General features: G+C 39.0%; 1 protein-coding gene across 1 annotated transcript in view; it reads left to right on the top strand.

Annotated features, from left to right (window-relative positions):
• The window catches only part of MCCC1 (methylcrotonyl-CoA carboxylase subunit 1), a 54,679-nt gene extending 38,219 nt beyond the window's left edge, over positions 1–16,460 (top strand). The window contains exons 12-19 of the mRNA XM_054581065.1: positions 769–878; positions 2,339–2,555; positions 4,061–4,147; positions 8,512–8,561; positions 12,019–12,156; positions 13,444–13,551; positions 15,342–15,413; positions 16,134–16,460. Coding sequence (XP_054437040.1) covers positions 769–878; positions 2,339–2,555; positions 4,061–4,147; positions 8,512–8,561; positions 12,019–12,156; positions 13,444–13,551; positions 15,342–15,413; positions 16,134–16,262 — 911 coding nt within the window. The 3' untranslated portion in view covers positions 16,263–16,460. The remainder of the gene's footprint in view (positions 1–768; positions 879–2,338; positions 2,556–4,060; positions 4,148–8,511; positions 8,562–12,018; positions 12,157–13,443; positions 13,552–15,341; positions 15,414–16,133) is intronic.
• The last annotated feature ends 1,073 nt before the right edge of the window (positions 16,461–17,533 follow it).

The following is a 17,533-nucleotide window of genomic DNA, read 5'->3' as shown; positions in this document are numbered from 1 at the left end:
AGGGACCATCTTCCATGTTATATTTGCAGCACTTAGCTCAAGCCTAGGCCTAGAAGATGTTCAATAAATGTTAGCGGGTGGGAGGATGGATGAATGGATAAGGAAGTGTAATCCATCCCCTTGGTTTTATATATGAAGACCCTGGGTTTCAGAGGGGTCAAGCGACCTGCCAGAATCACAACAAGGCTCTAGAACAGTAGTCTTTATAATATACCACATCCTTTTGCCTTGAGCTATTTTCTAACTGGTGATTCAGGTTCTTGTTCTCTAACTATCATAGTAATGATAGCTGCTATTTGTTTATCAGCTTAGCCAGGTATGGCACTTGGCACTGTGTTGTCAATCCTCCCAACAACTACAAGCTAGAGGAATTATTATCCTTATTTATCTGATGAGGAAAATAGGGTGGAGGGAAGGAATGCTAAAGGCAGAAGTGATTGTGATCTGAGAGTTAGAGGAGCTTTTCCCCAGCCTCCAAGAAGAAGAGAGGATGGGAAAACCAGCCTGTGTATCATTAAATCACTGTTTTGGGGCCTGATGCTCTTGGATGGCCATACCTCCTTAGACATTTGATAAGGGGTTTAAGTTTTTAAACCCCTGTGGGCTTTGGCTCCTCATGAATAAAGTGGTGGTAACAATACCTATCATGCAGTGGTTTGTGAGGATTGAGTGTGAAATGTACATAAAGCCCCAGCAGAATGGCTTGCTTGTCATACTTCATCCCTTTGGTTTTGCCTTTGAGTGGTTATTGTGGTTTTTCAATTTCAGGAGATGAAGTGTCAGTGCATTATGACCCCATGATTGCGAAGCTGGTCGTGTGGGCTGCAGATCGCCAGGCGGCCTTGACAAAACTGAGGTACAGCCTTCGTCAGTACCATGTGAGTGACCTGGGGCCACGGTAGTGGCCCTGATGCTCTCTCTATCTCGGTAGCCAAGCATGTCTGTCACAGTTGGTCAGCCCTCGTCCTTGTTAGCTCATTCCCACCAACTACCCATATGTCACTAACAAAATTTTACTTGGGAGAATTTCCCATGGATTTGAGGACTTCTTGATTTCAGCTAGAAAAGGAAGATTGCTGGACTGAACCCGTTAGTGTCAGTGTTGTACGTTGGGGAAATCCAACATGAAATTCCTATTCATCCTGTAAGTAAGGCCAGGTACGCGAGTGTGGCCTCTAGTCTAGTATTATGTTCTCCAAAGGAAAATAATTTTATTCAGTGTTATCCATTTGATAGTTCGGTACTTTTCCGTAGCACATGAATTTTCTTGGTGCACTAAGACCCATACCAGCTGACTGAACTTCACTGAAGGATTCCTTATTGACCCGTGATATTCTAATTGTTTTATGTCATTATTTTGATCAAACCTCTGCTCTCTGTGGCTCCAACCACACTGGCCTCCTTGCCACTCCTTAGACTCGCAGAGCCACGTATTCCTGTTTTCTCTTCCAGATTGTTCTTCCCCAGCTGATCACAGGACTCCCTTCTACCATCCTCAGCCACTGCTCGCCGCCTCGGAGTCCTTTTAAGGCTGCCCCATTTAAAACGGGACCCCTGGCTATTCTCTTTGCCCTGAGCCAGCCTTATTTTTTTTCGTATCACCTGACATTGTATTAGAATTTTGTTTACAGATATTGTTTATTTTCTTTCCCTAGAATGTAAGCTCTATGAGGGTAAGGATTTTGTGTGTTTTGTTCTTTGCTGTGTCCCCCAGTATCTCAGTCAGGGTCTGGTGTCTAAACAGTACTCAGTATGTGGCGAATAAATGAATAAATGAACGAACGAACGAACAAATGAGTGAATGAATGAACAAACAAATAAATTTGAGGCTCAGATAGCTGGTTTTACCCTTGATTTCATTTATTGGATTTAGTTTTATACCTTTATTCTTTTTGTATCAGTGTATAAAATTTGGATTTTAGTGTTGAAAGGAATCTCTTTGGAGGTTATTTAACCCTAACCCCTCCCCAGTGTAGTAACCCTGCCCCGTTTTCGGAGTGTTCTGAGTGGCAGGTCTTCAAACTCTGGCGTGTAAGTCTCGTATAAATTTCTTAACATTTATCACTTTCCCAGCCTGAGTCAATTAAAAGTCTTCTCCATACTCCCTACACTACCACCATTTCCAATGGCCTCTTTATCATAGTAAAATGTAGTTTTAAGCCTTAAGTCCAGATATACAGTGATGGTGAAGTGGGGTTTTTTTGTTTGTTTGATTTGTTTTCCTGAGAGTCGTCCATAGTAGAAAATAGTTAGCAAAGGAGCAGAAGCCCTACAAATGTTTTTCTGAGTATGCTGTTTTCCCCATTCACTGAGGACATCGGCTTTTTTCTCTTTGCAGATTGTCGGACTGCACACCAACATTGACTTCCTCCTCCGCCTGTCTGGCCACCCGGAGTTTGAAGCTGGGAACGTGCACACTGATTTCATCCCTCAGCACCGTGAAGAACTGTTGCCCCATCGGAAGGCTGCAGCCAAAGAGTTTTTGTGCCAGGGAGCTCTGGGTCTCATCCTCAAGGAGAAAGCTATGTCCGATGTTTTCAAAATTCAGTCACAAGGTATGGAATGCCTGTCTGTTTCCTCTGCTTGTTGAAATTTTATGAATAATTATTGAATATGCTTTTTTTTCTTTATGTCACTCCTGCCTCCTTTTGCCAGTCTCAGTGATTGACACCATCCTCTGCTAATGTGCTTTTTAGGAGGAAGTAGAGCTCTTCACATACTCTGGATGCACCCCATAAAACACTTTGTAGCCCTTTAAATAGAACTTAACTAATCACCTAACAACATAGGGATGGATCTCTGCAACCAAACACTGGTTCTTGCCGCAGCCCATGCTGATCCACTTCCTTCACTCACCACTCCTTGCGGCCTCCTTTGCTGTAGCCCCTGTGCCTGCAGCAGCCTCCAGGGTCCAGGAGACCACGGACGGAGCCGTGGAGACTCAGATTCCCTTAGGTTACCCGGGACTTACTGTTGAGTTCTTTCCTCCTCTCTTTTTTCATTCTGTGATCAAATTCGTTAACAACTAGAGAATTAGTGCTTCATCGTGTCATAGAATCTGAGTACGGGAAAGACTACGACAGACTGATCCCGACAGCCACGCGGTGCGTCCCTGCTTCAGCTTCCCCACTAAGTTGTTGCCCAACTTCCTAACACCTCCCGAAGCTGGAAATTCATGATGAGAATTCATTAACTTATTACATTTTCAGTCAGTTCTCCTTTAAAAAGTTCTTTCCTCTAAACTGAGCAAAATCTGAGCTCTCCCACACTTGCTCCGTACTGTTTGCTTAAGGTAACTCTGACCTTTGGAGCAAATACGGGGAAAAAATGAATCCATTTCTCTCTTCTTTATCATTAGGATTATTATATTATTATAAGATCCTACTCTTAGGATCATTAATTTCTAGATTCATTCAAGAAAGTTACATTGAAAGCTTAAAATATATAATTGCATCTTTGAGAGATTTGTGTCCTATCCTCATTTTGTCCTGTAACGTTGAACGAAATGCATCTAAATGTGCCCCATATGGCATTCTTAAGCCTGTAGCATTTTTAGAATGGAATGTCCCCTTACTCTCACCTTTGTGAAAAAATGTGTAGCCAGCACCGATAGGAACTGCAGAACAAATTGCTTCATTTTAGCTATGTTGTAGCTTCTGGATATTGTCCAACAGAGGACGTACACTCAGACGCCTCTAGGCTGCACCAGTTTCCCGGGAAAGTAGCGGAGGCCAGGTGGAGGAACACTCGTGAGGGGCGGAGACCGGGGTGACCTGGATGCGCTAGCCCATCAAAAGGGATGACCGTTGCGCAGCTTAGGCCCCCAGCGGGTGACACTTTAGGTTGCAAAGATTCTCATTCTTTAAGATAAATTGGGATTTTTCATATGAAATGTCCTGAGATATAAATCAAAATATCTCATTTAAATTTAAAGCAATGAGAAGTGCAAAGAAAACATGCTTGAGCTGTCTGTATAGGAACTGTGTTTTCTGTTTCCTTTTGCAAGGTATAAATTTAGTAGGCTTGATGTTCATAAATTTATTGTTGAATTTTTTTCTAGATCAATATTCTCCTTTTGCATCCAGCAGTGGAAGAAGACTGAATATCTCTTACACCAGAAACCTCACTCTTAAAGATGGTGAAAACAGTAAGTAATGTTTTATTAGAAGAGAAATGTGCTTTGTAGAAATATATCACATTTACCTGAAAAAAATGGATTTAGCCTGGCCACAATCAGTCAATTTCATTTTTTTTAAGATCCCTGACCTAAACATTGGAAGGAAGTATGCCAGAATGGTAGAATTGATTGGCTTTGGGTGATAGAGTTAATGATTTTTATTTTTCTTTATTATACTTTTTCTATATTTTGTAAATATTCTAAAAATAGATCATAAAATATGCATAGCAAAATGACTGAAATGAAATTTGCCATAATTTTAATGAGGATATGATTGGGTAGTGGGATTTATTTTTTTTTAAATGAAAGAGGGGAAGGGAGGGAGGGAGAGAGACAGACAGGCACATCAATGTGAGAAAGGCACATTAGTTGTTTGCCTCCTGTATACACCCCAGTCAGGGATCAAACTCGCATCCTAGGCATGTGCCCTGACCTGGAATTGAACAGACAATCTTTTGGTGCTAAGAACGACACTCCCACCAAATGAGCCATGTGGCCAGGGCTGGTGGTGGGATTTGAGGCAATCTTTTTTCCCTTACTTCTTTGTACTTTCTTCGCTTTGTAATTTTTCTTCAGTGAGAATGTATAATATTACTTTTATTTTTTATATATTTTTACTGTTCCCTCCCCCCCTATGTATTACTTTTTTTATTATTGATTTTCATAGAGAAAAACATCGACTTGTTGTTCCACTCATATATACGTTCTTGGTTGATTCTAGTATGTGCCCTGACCAGGGATCAAACCTGCAGCTTTCGTCTTTAGGGACAACACTCTAACTAAATGAGCTACCAGGCCAGGGCTGTATTACTTTTAAATAAGAAAAACAGTATCTAAAGCAACTCCAGGGAGGGAAGATTACCACTGCTTAGGCAGTGTTTCAGGTGGAAGTGGGTTACTAAAGAGCGGTAATTTATTAAGTGCCTTATCACATGTGAAGTTATATCTTCACCACTTAATAAAGGGGAGTCACTGTTATACCCATGTATGACAGATGGAACAAAAGGGACAGCAGGTGCAATAACTTACTTAAGAGCTTGGATGGTAATTGCCTTAAGTGCATTGAGTATTTGGAAAGAAAGTTTGCAAACATCTCTTGTACAGGTAGCATTCTGCAAACAGTTAGCTATCCATTTTATGGTGGTGTGTTTATTCATTTTATCCTTTAAAAAAAAAGAAGACCTCCAAAATGCAGAAGTCTCTTACTCCAGTTTGAATGTGCTAAATACAGGTATCAGCAAAAATAAAATTGTAGTGGCCTCTTCAACCTAAATTAAACAGAAAAATAACCTATGTTGATTATAATTCAGATGAGCCAACTGTGTTGTCTGGCATGGACCTTCACTAAGGCACTGAGCAATATTTTGAATTATATTGAACTTCTTGGAATATATTTTTAATGTATTAATTTTATTAATTTTTAATAATTGAAAAGCCAACATGATTGCTGTTTACTACATCTTCCTGGCAGTATTTTTCAACAATAATCCAGGTCTGAATGTAACAGCTTTCAGAAATGGAATGCTCGTCAGCAGTGACTGGTTGAAGTGCACCAAAGAGAGAGTGCACCATACAAGAATTCTAAGTGTCCGGAAGCATTTATGAATCTAAAGTCAAACCAGCTCTTAATGATCTCAGGGAGAATGACCAAGTACTTTAAATAATCAAAACTTAAAAGATACTCTGTTACTAGTGGCCGTGTTTCACCGTACCCTGCCCTGCCCTCCATAATAATAGCAGTAGCTAAGATTTACTGTTTGGTATATGTCAGATTTGTGTTAGGTGCTTTCCATGATAATTTCCTTTGCATTTTCAGAATAGGCCAATGAAATTGGTGTTATTATTAGTGTCAACTTTATAAAACCTTCATAAAATGCTTAGAGAGAATTATAATTTCCTTAACATCACACTAAAAGTAATTGGTAGAGCCAGAATTTGAACCCACATCTTAGGGTACATGTACTTACCTAACACTGCATCATGCTAGACTTTCATACCTTGTTAAATATATAAGAGGATATTTAAGATTCTCTTGTGGGGGTCAAGAAATATCAAGGGGAAGGAGGAACAAGTTGGGTTACCCTATAATATATAAAAGAATTTAGACTTTTTCTGGCAATGTCTTTACTATGATTCTGTTGGCATTTATGTCATTTAAATTCTTTTCATATTTTATAAGTTGAAAGGAAACTGATCTGAGGTAATTGCATGTATTTTCTCTTTAAAACGGTTAAAGATATTGACAAGATAGTGGAGAAGTTTCATGCATTCATGTATTCAATACAAAGTTTCTGAAAAAATAGATATTATGAATAATGTGAAGAAGAGGAAAAAAGATGTCTTTGTCCCTATATTTTTCTCTTAAGGAATTTACCACTTGGCAAAGGAGAAGTCTGTGTGTTGGGAAGATGGATGGCATAGTGGTTAATAATGCAGGCTCTGGAGTTAGTATGGGTTTGAATTCTGGCTCCCTTGTTTTCTGTGACTCTCAGACAAGTCACATACTCTGTGTAAGCCCCAAGTGTCCTCAGCTGTACGTGGGCATGGTAGTAGTAACTACTTCCTTGTGTTGTTGTAGATATTAAATGAAACAACCCATGTAAAGCACTTAGCTCATTGTATGGCACGTAGCAAGCAGTCAACAAACATTAGCTGTCATCGTCATCATCGTTACTATTAAACTATCCCCTTGCTACTATTGAGAGAACAAAGTCGATATGTATGTCACATGTTAACTGCAATAAAGTTGGTTGCAGAACAATATGTATAACGATGTCCTACTTTTATAAAAGAAAAATATGAACTTGAATATGTATTTTGAAAGGTCTGAAAGGACTCACACATTCTAGCATTTAATAGTACTTAACATCTGGGCGCTAGAGAAGACTTTCAAGCCTTGTAAACATCTTTATTTTTGCAATTTTTTTTTAAACAACTGATAAAGAGAAAAATCACTCTATAACACTGGATGAGGGGAGAGTCATAATGGTGTTTAAATGCAGAAGTCAGAATGTACAGAGAAGATTCATTCCACATAGACAGGCTCTTACCAAGTGAGCATGATGCAAACGAGGGGTGAGGTTTCAGCTGGAGGGGGCGTGAGCAAGAGGCACAGTGAGGGGAAGAGTAGAGACACATATGGAGAATATTAATGGGCCCATTTTCCCATGTGGTTGGACACAGGGCTATGTAATGAGTGGTGGGGAAAAAAGACAAAGTTTGGCGTTCTCGATACAAAACCAAGTACCAGTACTTCGAATGTGGTTGGGACGTACTAGGAAGCATCGGCTGGCTGGGTCGAGACAGGAGGCAGGAAGTCCTGGGAGGAGCTCCTCAGCGCCAGCCAGGCCAGGCCTCAGGCCGTCTGTCTCAGTCAGGGTAGAGTAGTGGAAATGGAAAGGAAGAAATGGGTAGGCCAGGTATTCAAAGGGAAGAATGTGGTGCTCTCTGGTGACACTTGGAGGCGGAAATCAAAGGAAAAGGCAAGAATGACAGGCTTCAAGCCTGGATGACAAGGTGAATAACACTGCCAGTCGTGGAGCACACAGGTCGGGAGGGGAAGAAGGCAGAGGGGGAAGATGATTTGTCGGATCCACTGTGTTCATTTTAAAATACACTGGGAAGGACTATCTAGCTGAGAACGACTGATGAGAGCTCTGGAGAAGGAAGGTCAGGGCTGGAAACGGATTTGAGCTGGCAGCATCAAAGTGATGGTTGAAGTGTGAGCTCTAGATGGAATGACTTTGGTCTGCATTCTCACCCCACAAAAGTTTTGATTTCTATCTCCCAGGGTTGTCTTTAACCAATTCTATAGTCGTATAATAATATGAACATATTGTATGTTATACTTGTATAAGTCTGGTACAGTTTATGAAGTACTTTCACATTGATGTAATCATTGTTACAGCTCATATCCATTTAATGGGTCTAATGGGTCAGAAAATCAAGACTCGGGTTTTAAATGACCTAGTCAGGCTCACAGAGGTAATCATGCCACACAGATGGCAGATTTGGATCTAAACCAGAACTTCTGTCCCTCAATTTAATTGCATTTTCTACTATAACACTGCAGCCTTTCTTATAGAGGGAAAAATATCTAAAATAGCCTACAACCTCAAAAAGCTAAAACTCCACTTCTGAAAAAAGAAAAGTTTGAAATGCACCTTTATTGAAACCTGCCTGATAGACTTTTTTTTTAATCTTTATTGCCAGGGCGTTAACAGATGTTCGTATCCCTAATAGTTACCTTCAGATTGAAAATCAGATTTTTGAAATCTCAGTTACTGAATAAATGAAGGTCTTCTAATTTTGTTTAATTATTTTTTTCCCTGAAGATATAGCCATAGCTGTAACGTATAACCATGATGGGTCATATAGCATGCAGGTAAGCCTTACTGGTTTCCTCCTACTGTTCACAGTTAAATCTGATCTCACTCATACTGAGCATATAGTCTTTTTACACTCCCAGTTTCTCTTAAGCCATTGAATATCATATCCATAGTTAGGAGAATGTCGTGCTTCTATTTCAGACCAATTTGGGGAAGTTACTTCCTATACAGTTTCTGATTGTTTACTCAGTTTGGATATGATTCCAAACTTGGCAAAAAATAATAGCTTTGAATCAGTCACCCGTCAAGCTCCTAAAGCATGTGGATATATTTGTATCTAAAGCAGCAGTTCTCAAACTTTTTGGTCTCAGGACCTCCATACATTCTTAAAAATTGTTAACACTCCCTAAAGAGCTTTTGTTTGTATTTGTTACATCTATTAGTTTTTACTGTACAGAAAATTAAACTGAGAAATATTTTGATTTTTTATTAATGTATTTTTAATGTAAGTAGCATAAAATTTACCATTTTAACCATTTTTATGGGTACAGTTCAATGGCACTACATTCACATCGTTGTGCAATGGACACCACCCTTCATCCTCAGAACTTTTCTCCTATCACGAAACTGAAATGCTGTACCCGTCAAACAACAGTGCCACGCTCCTCCCTTCCCCCAGCCACTGGCAACCACCATTCTACTTTGTGTCTCTATAAATTTCACTGCTGTGTACCTTATATAAGTGAAATTATTCAGCATGTGTCCTTTTGTGACTGGCTTATTTCACTTAGCATACTGTCTTGAAGGTTCTTCCATGTTACATCATGTGTCCAAATTTCCTTCTTTTTTAAGGCTTAATAATATTTTATTGAATGAACACACCACACTTTGTCTATCCATCCATCTATTGATGGATACTTGGATTGCATCCACCTTTTGGCTATTGTGAGTAATGCTGTGAACATAGTTGTACAAGTATCTCTTCAAGACCCTATTTTCAATTCTTTTGGGCATATACCAAGAAGTAGAATTGCTGGATCATAAATATGGCTGTCCTCTTTTAATTTTTCTTAAAAATCCTCACCCAAGGATATGTTTATTGATTTTAGAAAGAGAGGAAGGGGTCGGGGATGGACAGAGAAAGAGAAAGAAACATCTATGTGAGAGAGAAACATTGATCGGCTGCCTCCCTTACACCCCCCAGCTGGGGATCAAACCCACAACATAGGTATGTGCCCTTCTGGGATCAAACCCCACAGCCTTTTGGTGCACAGGGCTATGCTCCAACCAAAAGAACTGCCTGGTAGGGGCTACTTTTAATTTTTTGAGAAACTACTATACTCTTTTTCCATAGTGGCTGCATAATTTAATATTCTCGCACACAGTGCACAGGGGTCCCAATTTCTCCACATCCTTGCCAACGTTTATTTTATTCTTTTTCTTCTTTGTTCTAAAAGCCATCCTAATGGGTGTAAAGTAGTATTTCATTATGGTTTTGATTTGCAGTTCTCTGATGACTAATGATGTTGAGCTAAGTGGCTATTTGTATATCTTCTTTGGAAACATGTCTATTCAAGTCCTTTGCCCATTTTTCCAAAAAAATCAGATTGGTTTTTTTGTCGTTGGGTTGTAGGATAAATTGAGACAAGTTTAAAACCTAAGTTTATACAAACACACATTCCATTGCTACCAGAGCGATAACATTATCATATGCCCTGCAGTCTCTAGAAAATTCTACTCTATACTTATGAGAGAATGTGGGTCAAAAGGAGCACATAACATTAGTATTATTGTGAAATAGTTTGGTTTTGTGGACCCCCTGAAAGGACCTCAGAGGCTGCACAGGTCCTACTTGGAGAATCTTCAGTCAAAATTTTTATGCTAGCCCTCAATTAAAAGAAGTCCATTGCACTGGCAAAATGAAATGCTGAAAGGGTTAAAAAATAATGTGCGAACTCAACCAAATTCCTATAATTTGGTACAAATTCAGAGAATAGAATAAATCATTTTTAATAAGAGCTAAGAGATTTCAAATCCTGCAAAAATGGATTTATCAAAGATAAGCTTTAGATTGCCCAACACTCTGAGACACATTGGTTTTCTTTGTCTGAGATTCAGGAAAATTATGAGAAGTCTCTCCTTTAGTATATGAGAGCTGTAATTCATATTGGTACCCCTGGTTGGTTTATTTTTCCTTTTTTCTTTTTTTAATTTTTCAATTACTGTTGACTTACAGTGTTACATGCGTTTTAGGTGTACAGGATAGTGATTAGACACCTATACAGAGTGATCACCCAGTACGTCTAGTACCCATCTGACACTATGTATAGTTACTACAATATTATCGACTGTATCCCCTATGCTGTACTTTACGTCCCTGTGACTCTTCATTCCTTTTTAAAAATAACTTCAGTTTCCTAAAGCTGTCTGGGGAGTCTTTGTGTCATTCAATATATCAGATTTGAGAATTTTATAAGTATTTAAAATGTTATACTAAATTTTATGTAATACTGGTTTGGGGTCCCCTTTTGGCCCTTGACAGATGGTAAATTGGCAGGTTTGTTACAATCTGCTCATGGAACCACATTCACAAATTTAGGACATGCTATTGTAAATCTTTAAACAAATTCCCAATTTAACCTTTATGTCCTGAGAATTTTATAAACTTTCAAGGGGCTGTTTGAATAGGTTACAAAGCAGAGTAAAAATGTCATACTTAATTTAAGATAGGTGAAAGCAATGTATAAATACTGCAGTATGATCTATTTTATTTCAGCCTACATAATCTATTTGAAAAGAATAGCCACAGGACTTTGACACTAACATTATGGGAATTGAGATAAAAATACAGAGAGATGTAAGTGGATTTTCTGTATGTAAGGGAAGTTTTGTTTGAGTATATATGTAAGAAAACGTTCTTTAAAACAAAAAGGTTCGTGTCCTTTTGCCAGCTGCCTTGAAGATTAAGTGTGAAATCTGTTCTTTTTGCACTCTCTCTTAGTGATAAAACTGTGGGTATTCTCCAGCTAATGTATATTCTTAAATCATAACGGAAACCATAAATTGGATCTACATGCTGGTGGGATAAAAGAAATAACCATCCAATTATGTGGTTCTGTCTCTTTTCATTACTGACTTAGGCACAGTAAAACTGAACTTGAGTTTCAGTGCTCAGAAATGAATACAAACATAATATATCTACTCAACCAAATTTTAATAATTTTGCTTAATGTGATTTGCATTTCTATTTTACATCTATTACTCTTCATGTGTGAACATTTATCTGTAGCACTGTGAGTGTTATGTAACTTTTTCTTTGAATCATCTTACTACTCTTTCTAACTAGGTATTTTGTTTATGAATCTTAGGGGGAAAGTTTCTACATGACTTTTTAAAAAAACACTTTACCTGTTAACTTTGAAACTATTAATAATGAAGAATTCTGATTTTATTAATTATGTAGGGTTGTTCATTTATTTTAAGGATCTTTTCTGTTTTTTTTTCTTTTTTCAGATTGAGGATAAAACTTTCCAGGTCCTTGGGGACCTTCTCAGTGAGGGAGACTGCACTTACCTGAGGTGTTCTATTAATGGAGTTACTAGTAAAACTAAGCTAATTTTCCTGGAAAACACAGTTTACCTGTTTTCTGTGGTAAGGTCTTTTCTTTGTAATTACACTGTTGGTGGTTGGGAGAAAATTACTTGACCAGAGGCAAAAAGATTAGAAAGATCCATTTCCTTCAATCACTGCTGTGACTTTTCTGTTTCCCCCTCCACTCTGTGTCTTCACCATATTCCTGCCTTCTTCTGTTCTTTGTTCACACAGATTCTCATTGATGGATACATATCCATTTTCTCCCTTTAATTCTGAAACATGTCCTTACATCCTTCTTGTCGGAGAGCACCTCCCTGCTCATTGGGACTGTTCTCTCGGATTTGATGCCTTAACACTTTCCCCAACCGCCATCCCCCTGGTACTCAGAATCATGGGGACTTGGCAGAGGTGACCCTGAGGAGGAGAGTCTGGACCAGGTTTCCTTGTGGGCAAAGTGTGTGGGAGGAAGGTGGGTGGGTTAGTGGTGTTCTGGCCGATGGTAGAGACAGGCTTTGCATGGAATGATTGGGAGTTTATCAAGAGACCTTAGTGTTCTACATGGGCAGAAGAAAGTGAAAGGATTATCAAATATACTGAAGTCTCTTTAGAGTCTTGTCACCTTTGGGAACCATCTTATAGATCCCAGTCCTTAGGGATGAGATGCCTGTAGTATTCAAGTAATTCCACTACTGTGTATCAAGTCCAGGATGATCTCACTTTACCAGGCATTCCTTTCTAGTCAGGCATTCCTTTCTAGTCATGCTGGTAGAGCCAGCGTGATGAGGGGTGAAGGGCATAAGCTCTGGAATATGAAGCTGCTTTGACTCAAACTCTGGTCTTACCACTGAGCAGCTGTGTGACCTTGGGCAAGTTAAACTCTCTGGGCTTCAGTTCCCCCAACTATAAACAGGAATAATAATAACACCTGCCTCATGAGGTTATTGTGACAATTAAGGACTCTATATATAGCATATATATTTATAAACTGTATAATATATAAATATATATTTATATTTGTCAGTTCCTGACTTAGACTAAGCACTTGATAGTGGAGATGCCACTAAAAATGGCTTCCAGACCGTGGTTCTCTTTTACCGACAGTTATGTATATTAATTTCTTTAATTTGCTTTGAGGCACGTATACCCTTCCTCCTGTGTAACAGGAAACAGAAACAGAAAGGGGTTTAGTAATTTGCTCAAGGTCACAAAGCTAGATTAGAACTTCGTTATTAAAGATGACTAACATGTAACATATAGCTCAAAAACTGTCGTTACCTCAGGCATAATAGTGAAATTATGAGAATGAGATCTTGATTTCATTTCTGGTGTGCTTCTGATTTATAGGAAGGAACTGTTCAGTTTGGCATTCCAGTCCCCAAATACTTGTCTTCAGTGAGCTCAGAAGGAACCCAGGGAGGTACCTTAGCTCCCATGACTGGAACCATTGAGAAGGTAACCATGTAATGTATGTGGAATAATGTCCAATAAGGCCAAATAAATGTCTTTGTTGAACTTTGCCATATATATATTTTTTTCTCTAAATCTTATTCATTGGAAAGCATTCATTTCAAGAAACCAAGAGGCTCTATGATAGATTCAAGTTCTATATTACAGTCTTCACTGAAGATACCCATTTACCTAATTTATGATAAACACTATTATTTTTGAAAGTGGGAATTTCCATGAAAATACAAATAATTTAAATTGTCTTTTTATGATTAAAATAGAGTATTCACCAAGCATTATCCAAAGAAATGTTTGCCTCGGAGGCAGTGTGAGCTAGGAGCCTTCCATCTGCCTTTAACTCATTCACTCTCGGTTCCCACAGGCCTCCCATGATGTGGGCGTTTCTGCATCGGGTGTGCAACAGGGGCTTATGCTTAATTAAAATCCAAAAGGGCTGTTTTTTAATGTTATATTTAACAACAAACGATTTATCATGAAGTGATGACATTTTCTCTAATGTACATAACTGTATCGGTGTTAAACTTTGAAAGGCTAGCATTGGTGAAGAACAACATGGCTTGGTGTTGAGTGCAGTATATATTCAGTTGAGATCCATAGTGTTATATCTGCAAGTGGTAATAGATCAGTCTCCTTTCATATAATTCAATAGAGTCAAGTCCCCTCAAGTGCATTTAGGTCATAAAAATTCAACTGTATATTCTTGGGACTCCCCTCCAAAAAAGGAAGAAGAAGGGGAGGGGGATGGGAGGGGAGGGAGAAGGGGGGAGGAGGAGGGGGAAGAGGAGGGGGAGGAGGAGAAAATGAAAATAACTATTTAAATAATTGGAGAGATTTTACCAACCATTCTCCCCAGAAATGTTTGCCTCGGAGGCAGTGTGAGCTAGGAGCCTTCCATCTGCCTTTAACTCATTCACTCTCGGTTCCCACAGGCCTCCCATGATGTGGGCGTTTCTGCATCGGGTGTGCAACAGGGGCTTATGCTTAATTAAAGATGCATGTTTTCCCCACAACTGGCCCTAAACCCAGACCACTGATTTCATCTGACATGAAAGTGTCACCCAGCATTGAGTCATTTGGGGGACTCTCAAGGCTGTTTCTCATTTTTCACAATTTTGGTTCTACACATTGACTTTAGAACCTAACTCTACCAGTGTGATGATTCCAAACACTCTTTGATAACCATGTTACCCAAAGCAAAAAACGAACAAACAACAGTGGGACCACATGAGACATAGGGGTTCATTTATACATGTAAAAAGGAAAATATAGATGTTTTTCTGGGGGTTTTCTGGGGTTATTTCATAGGCCAATAAGTATAATTCTTTCACATGAAGATTGTCTATACATTTATTACACTGGGCGATGAGGACTTGAAACATTATCCTGGACAACCTAAAAACTAGAGAAACAGGCAAGGCCCTCTACTCTGACTGTGGTGAAGACATTTACGTATAGTTCTTCCTGGTGGTCGTATGTCTGGTCTATACATTCATGAAAAAACAAGAGGCTCTCAATATATGTAAGACCTATTAATCTGATTCCAGGAAAACTGGACGGCCTGGGAGGAGGGGCTTCGGGAACGAAGTAGTGCCTCCCGCTGGTTACAGAGCCAGCAATGCTAGACTGGCCAGAAGGTCTCCGATTTGTACATTTGCCTTTGGCAGACAAGGCAACCAGAGACTCACACTTCTGCTGTGTGCATTTATGTATCAGCTCTGTGGAGCATGAAGGATCCCGGTGTTTTCGAGTATTAACTGCTCGCTCTGAATCTCTAGGTGTTTGTGAAAGCTGGAGACAAAGTGAAAGCCGGAGATTCTCTCGTGGTTATGATTGCCATGAAAATGGAGGTAAGCAAAGCATGAGTTCGGCTGCCACGTGAACTTTGGGAGATACCTGACCGAATTGTTCTTTTCCCTTATGTAGTAACTTAGTACCATTTTAAATATTAAGAGTTATGGATTGATGAAACATTAACTGCAGGAAAAAAAGAACTAACCATTGTTCTCATTTTACCTTTGTCATTTTGTCACATGTCATTTGATTCTGAAATTAATGAAATTATCAATAGCTTACATTCAGGCAGTAACCCAACTGAATATTAGCTATGGACATTTTCCAAGGCCAAACCTAGGGTGCCAACTGTCAATATCAAAGTGAAAGCTTCAATCATATTAAATTATCTGTTTAGGTGTTTAGGTGGTTGGAAATTGCAGGCCAGTAGTTCTCAGACCTGGCCACATATGACAGTCTCCTGGGAGCTTTTTAAAAACTACATCCCCGCACCAGTTGAACTGGGATGTCCCAGAACAGGGCCCAAAGATCATTTGTTTTAAAAAATTTCCCAGGTAAGATTCTACTGTGAAGCTTGGAAACTTCACACTTGAATGGGTTACAGGTGTGTGAGCCCACAAACATGGCTTGAAAATGTTATTTTCTCTGTGTACTGTGTTATGAAAAACATCAAAACAATTGTCTTCATGCTTCACTTGTGCCTGACTTTCTTGACTTGCGTGCTTGGTCCTCATTGGTATCACAACCACTGTTCGCTGTGTCTCGTGTCTCTGCAGCACACCATACGGGCTCCAAAGGACGGCACGATCAAGAAAGTGTTCTACAAAGAAGGCTCTCAGGCTAACCGGCACGCCCCTTTAGTTGAGTTTGAACAAGAGGAATCTGACAAAAGGGAAGTCAAATAAACTCCCATCAAAGAAATGGCCAATTAAACAGGATCTTGACAGCAAAAAGAGGAAGTGCCTTCCTACTTTTCTCGGGATCTCATGAACAGCAGTTTTACTAAATGATTGTATGATTATGTTAAAGCCCTTTCACATTTGTGAATCAAGCACTTGGGTCACAAATAATAAATTATCTTTAAATATTTCATACTAATAAAATTGAGCTATATTTTTTATTAGAAGCTAATACAGCTCATTTCTGCCTTAGATTTTATACAGGGAATTTGGGCAGCAGCTTTATCAGAAGAAAATAAGTGGAAGAGACAAGGTCATTTAACTAAATGAATTATTGTCCAGTTACAGTCATAGTAAAAATGACAGTAACATATTTCAGAGACAGAAGACATAGAGCTAAATTGAACCAAAGTTTTATTTTTACCAGCTTACTAGGGAGTTTACAGGCATGGGTGTTAGTGTTTTCCCTGTGATTGGAAAGTTTCTGTCTAGACTGCCTCTGCTTTTGTTGCACTTTCTAAAGTTGTACAAATATATACACAGTATTGCACCATTTAACAACATACTGTACTGAATACTGTAGACAACTTTAACAAGTAGTAAATATTTGTGTATCTAGCCATATCTAAACATAGAAAAGACAGTAAAAATGCAGTATTTTTAAAAATATACACCTGTATAGGGCACTTATCATGAATGAAACTTGCAGAACTGGAAGTTGCTCTGGATGAGTGAGCGGTGAGTGAACGTGAAGGTCTAGGATATTACTATACATGATTGTAGACTCTATAAACACTTATGTTACATGAAATGTATTGAAGTTGTTTCTTCAGTAATAAATTAGCCTTAGCTCACTGTAACGTTTTTATTTTACAAACTTTAAAACTTTTTTGACTCTTTTGTAATAACTCTAAGCTTAAAACACAAGCACATTATACAGCTGTATGAAAATGTTTTTTATATGCTTATTCTATAAGCTTTTTTCTATTTAAGCTTATTTTTTAAATTTTTTTTTTAATATAAACTAAGACCAAAACACCTAGTAGCATAGGCCCACACAGGGCCACGATCAGCAGTATCACTGTCTTCCGCGTCCACATCTTGTCCCACGGGAAGGCCTTCAGGGGCAGTAACACACATGGAGCGGTCCTCTCCTAGGATGACAACGCTGCCTTCTGGGGTGTCTCCTGAAGGCCCTGCCCCAGGCTCTTCCTGAGGAGGCGTCTATCATTCTTTTCAGAAGTATGTCCATGCTGGTTTACTTGGTTTGTTTCTTT

This window comes from Pteronotus mesoamericanus, unplaced genomic scaffold, assembly GCF_021234165.1.
Source record: "Pteronotus mesoamericanus isolate MK-2021 breed Mesoamerican mustached bat unplaced genomic scaffold, CSHL_Meso_final contig_116, whole genome shotgun sequence".
Lineage (NCBI taxonomy): Eukaryota > Metazoa > Chordata > Mammalia > Chiroptera > Mormoopidae > Pteronotus > Pteronotus mesoamericanus.
Note: the sequence above shows the minus strand (reverse complement) of the source record. Positions and strands in the feature narration are given on the sequence as shown.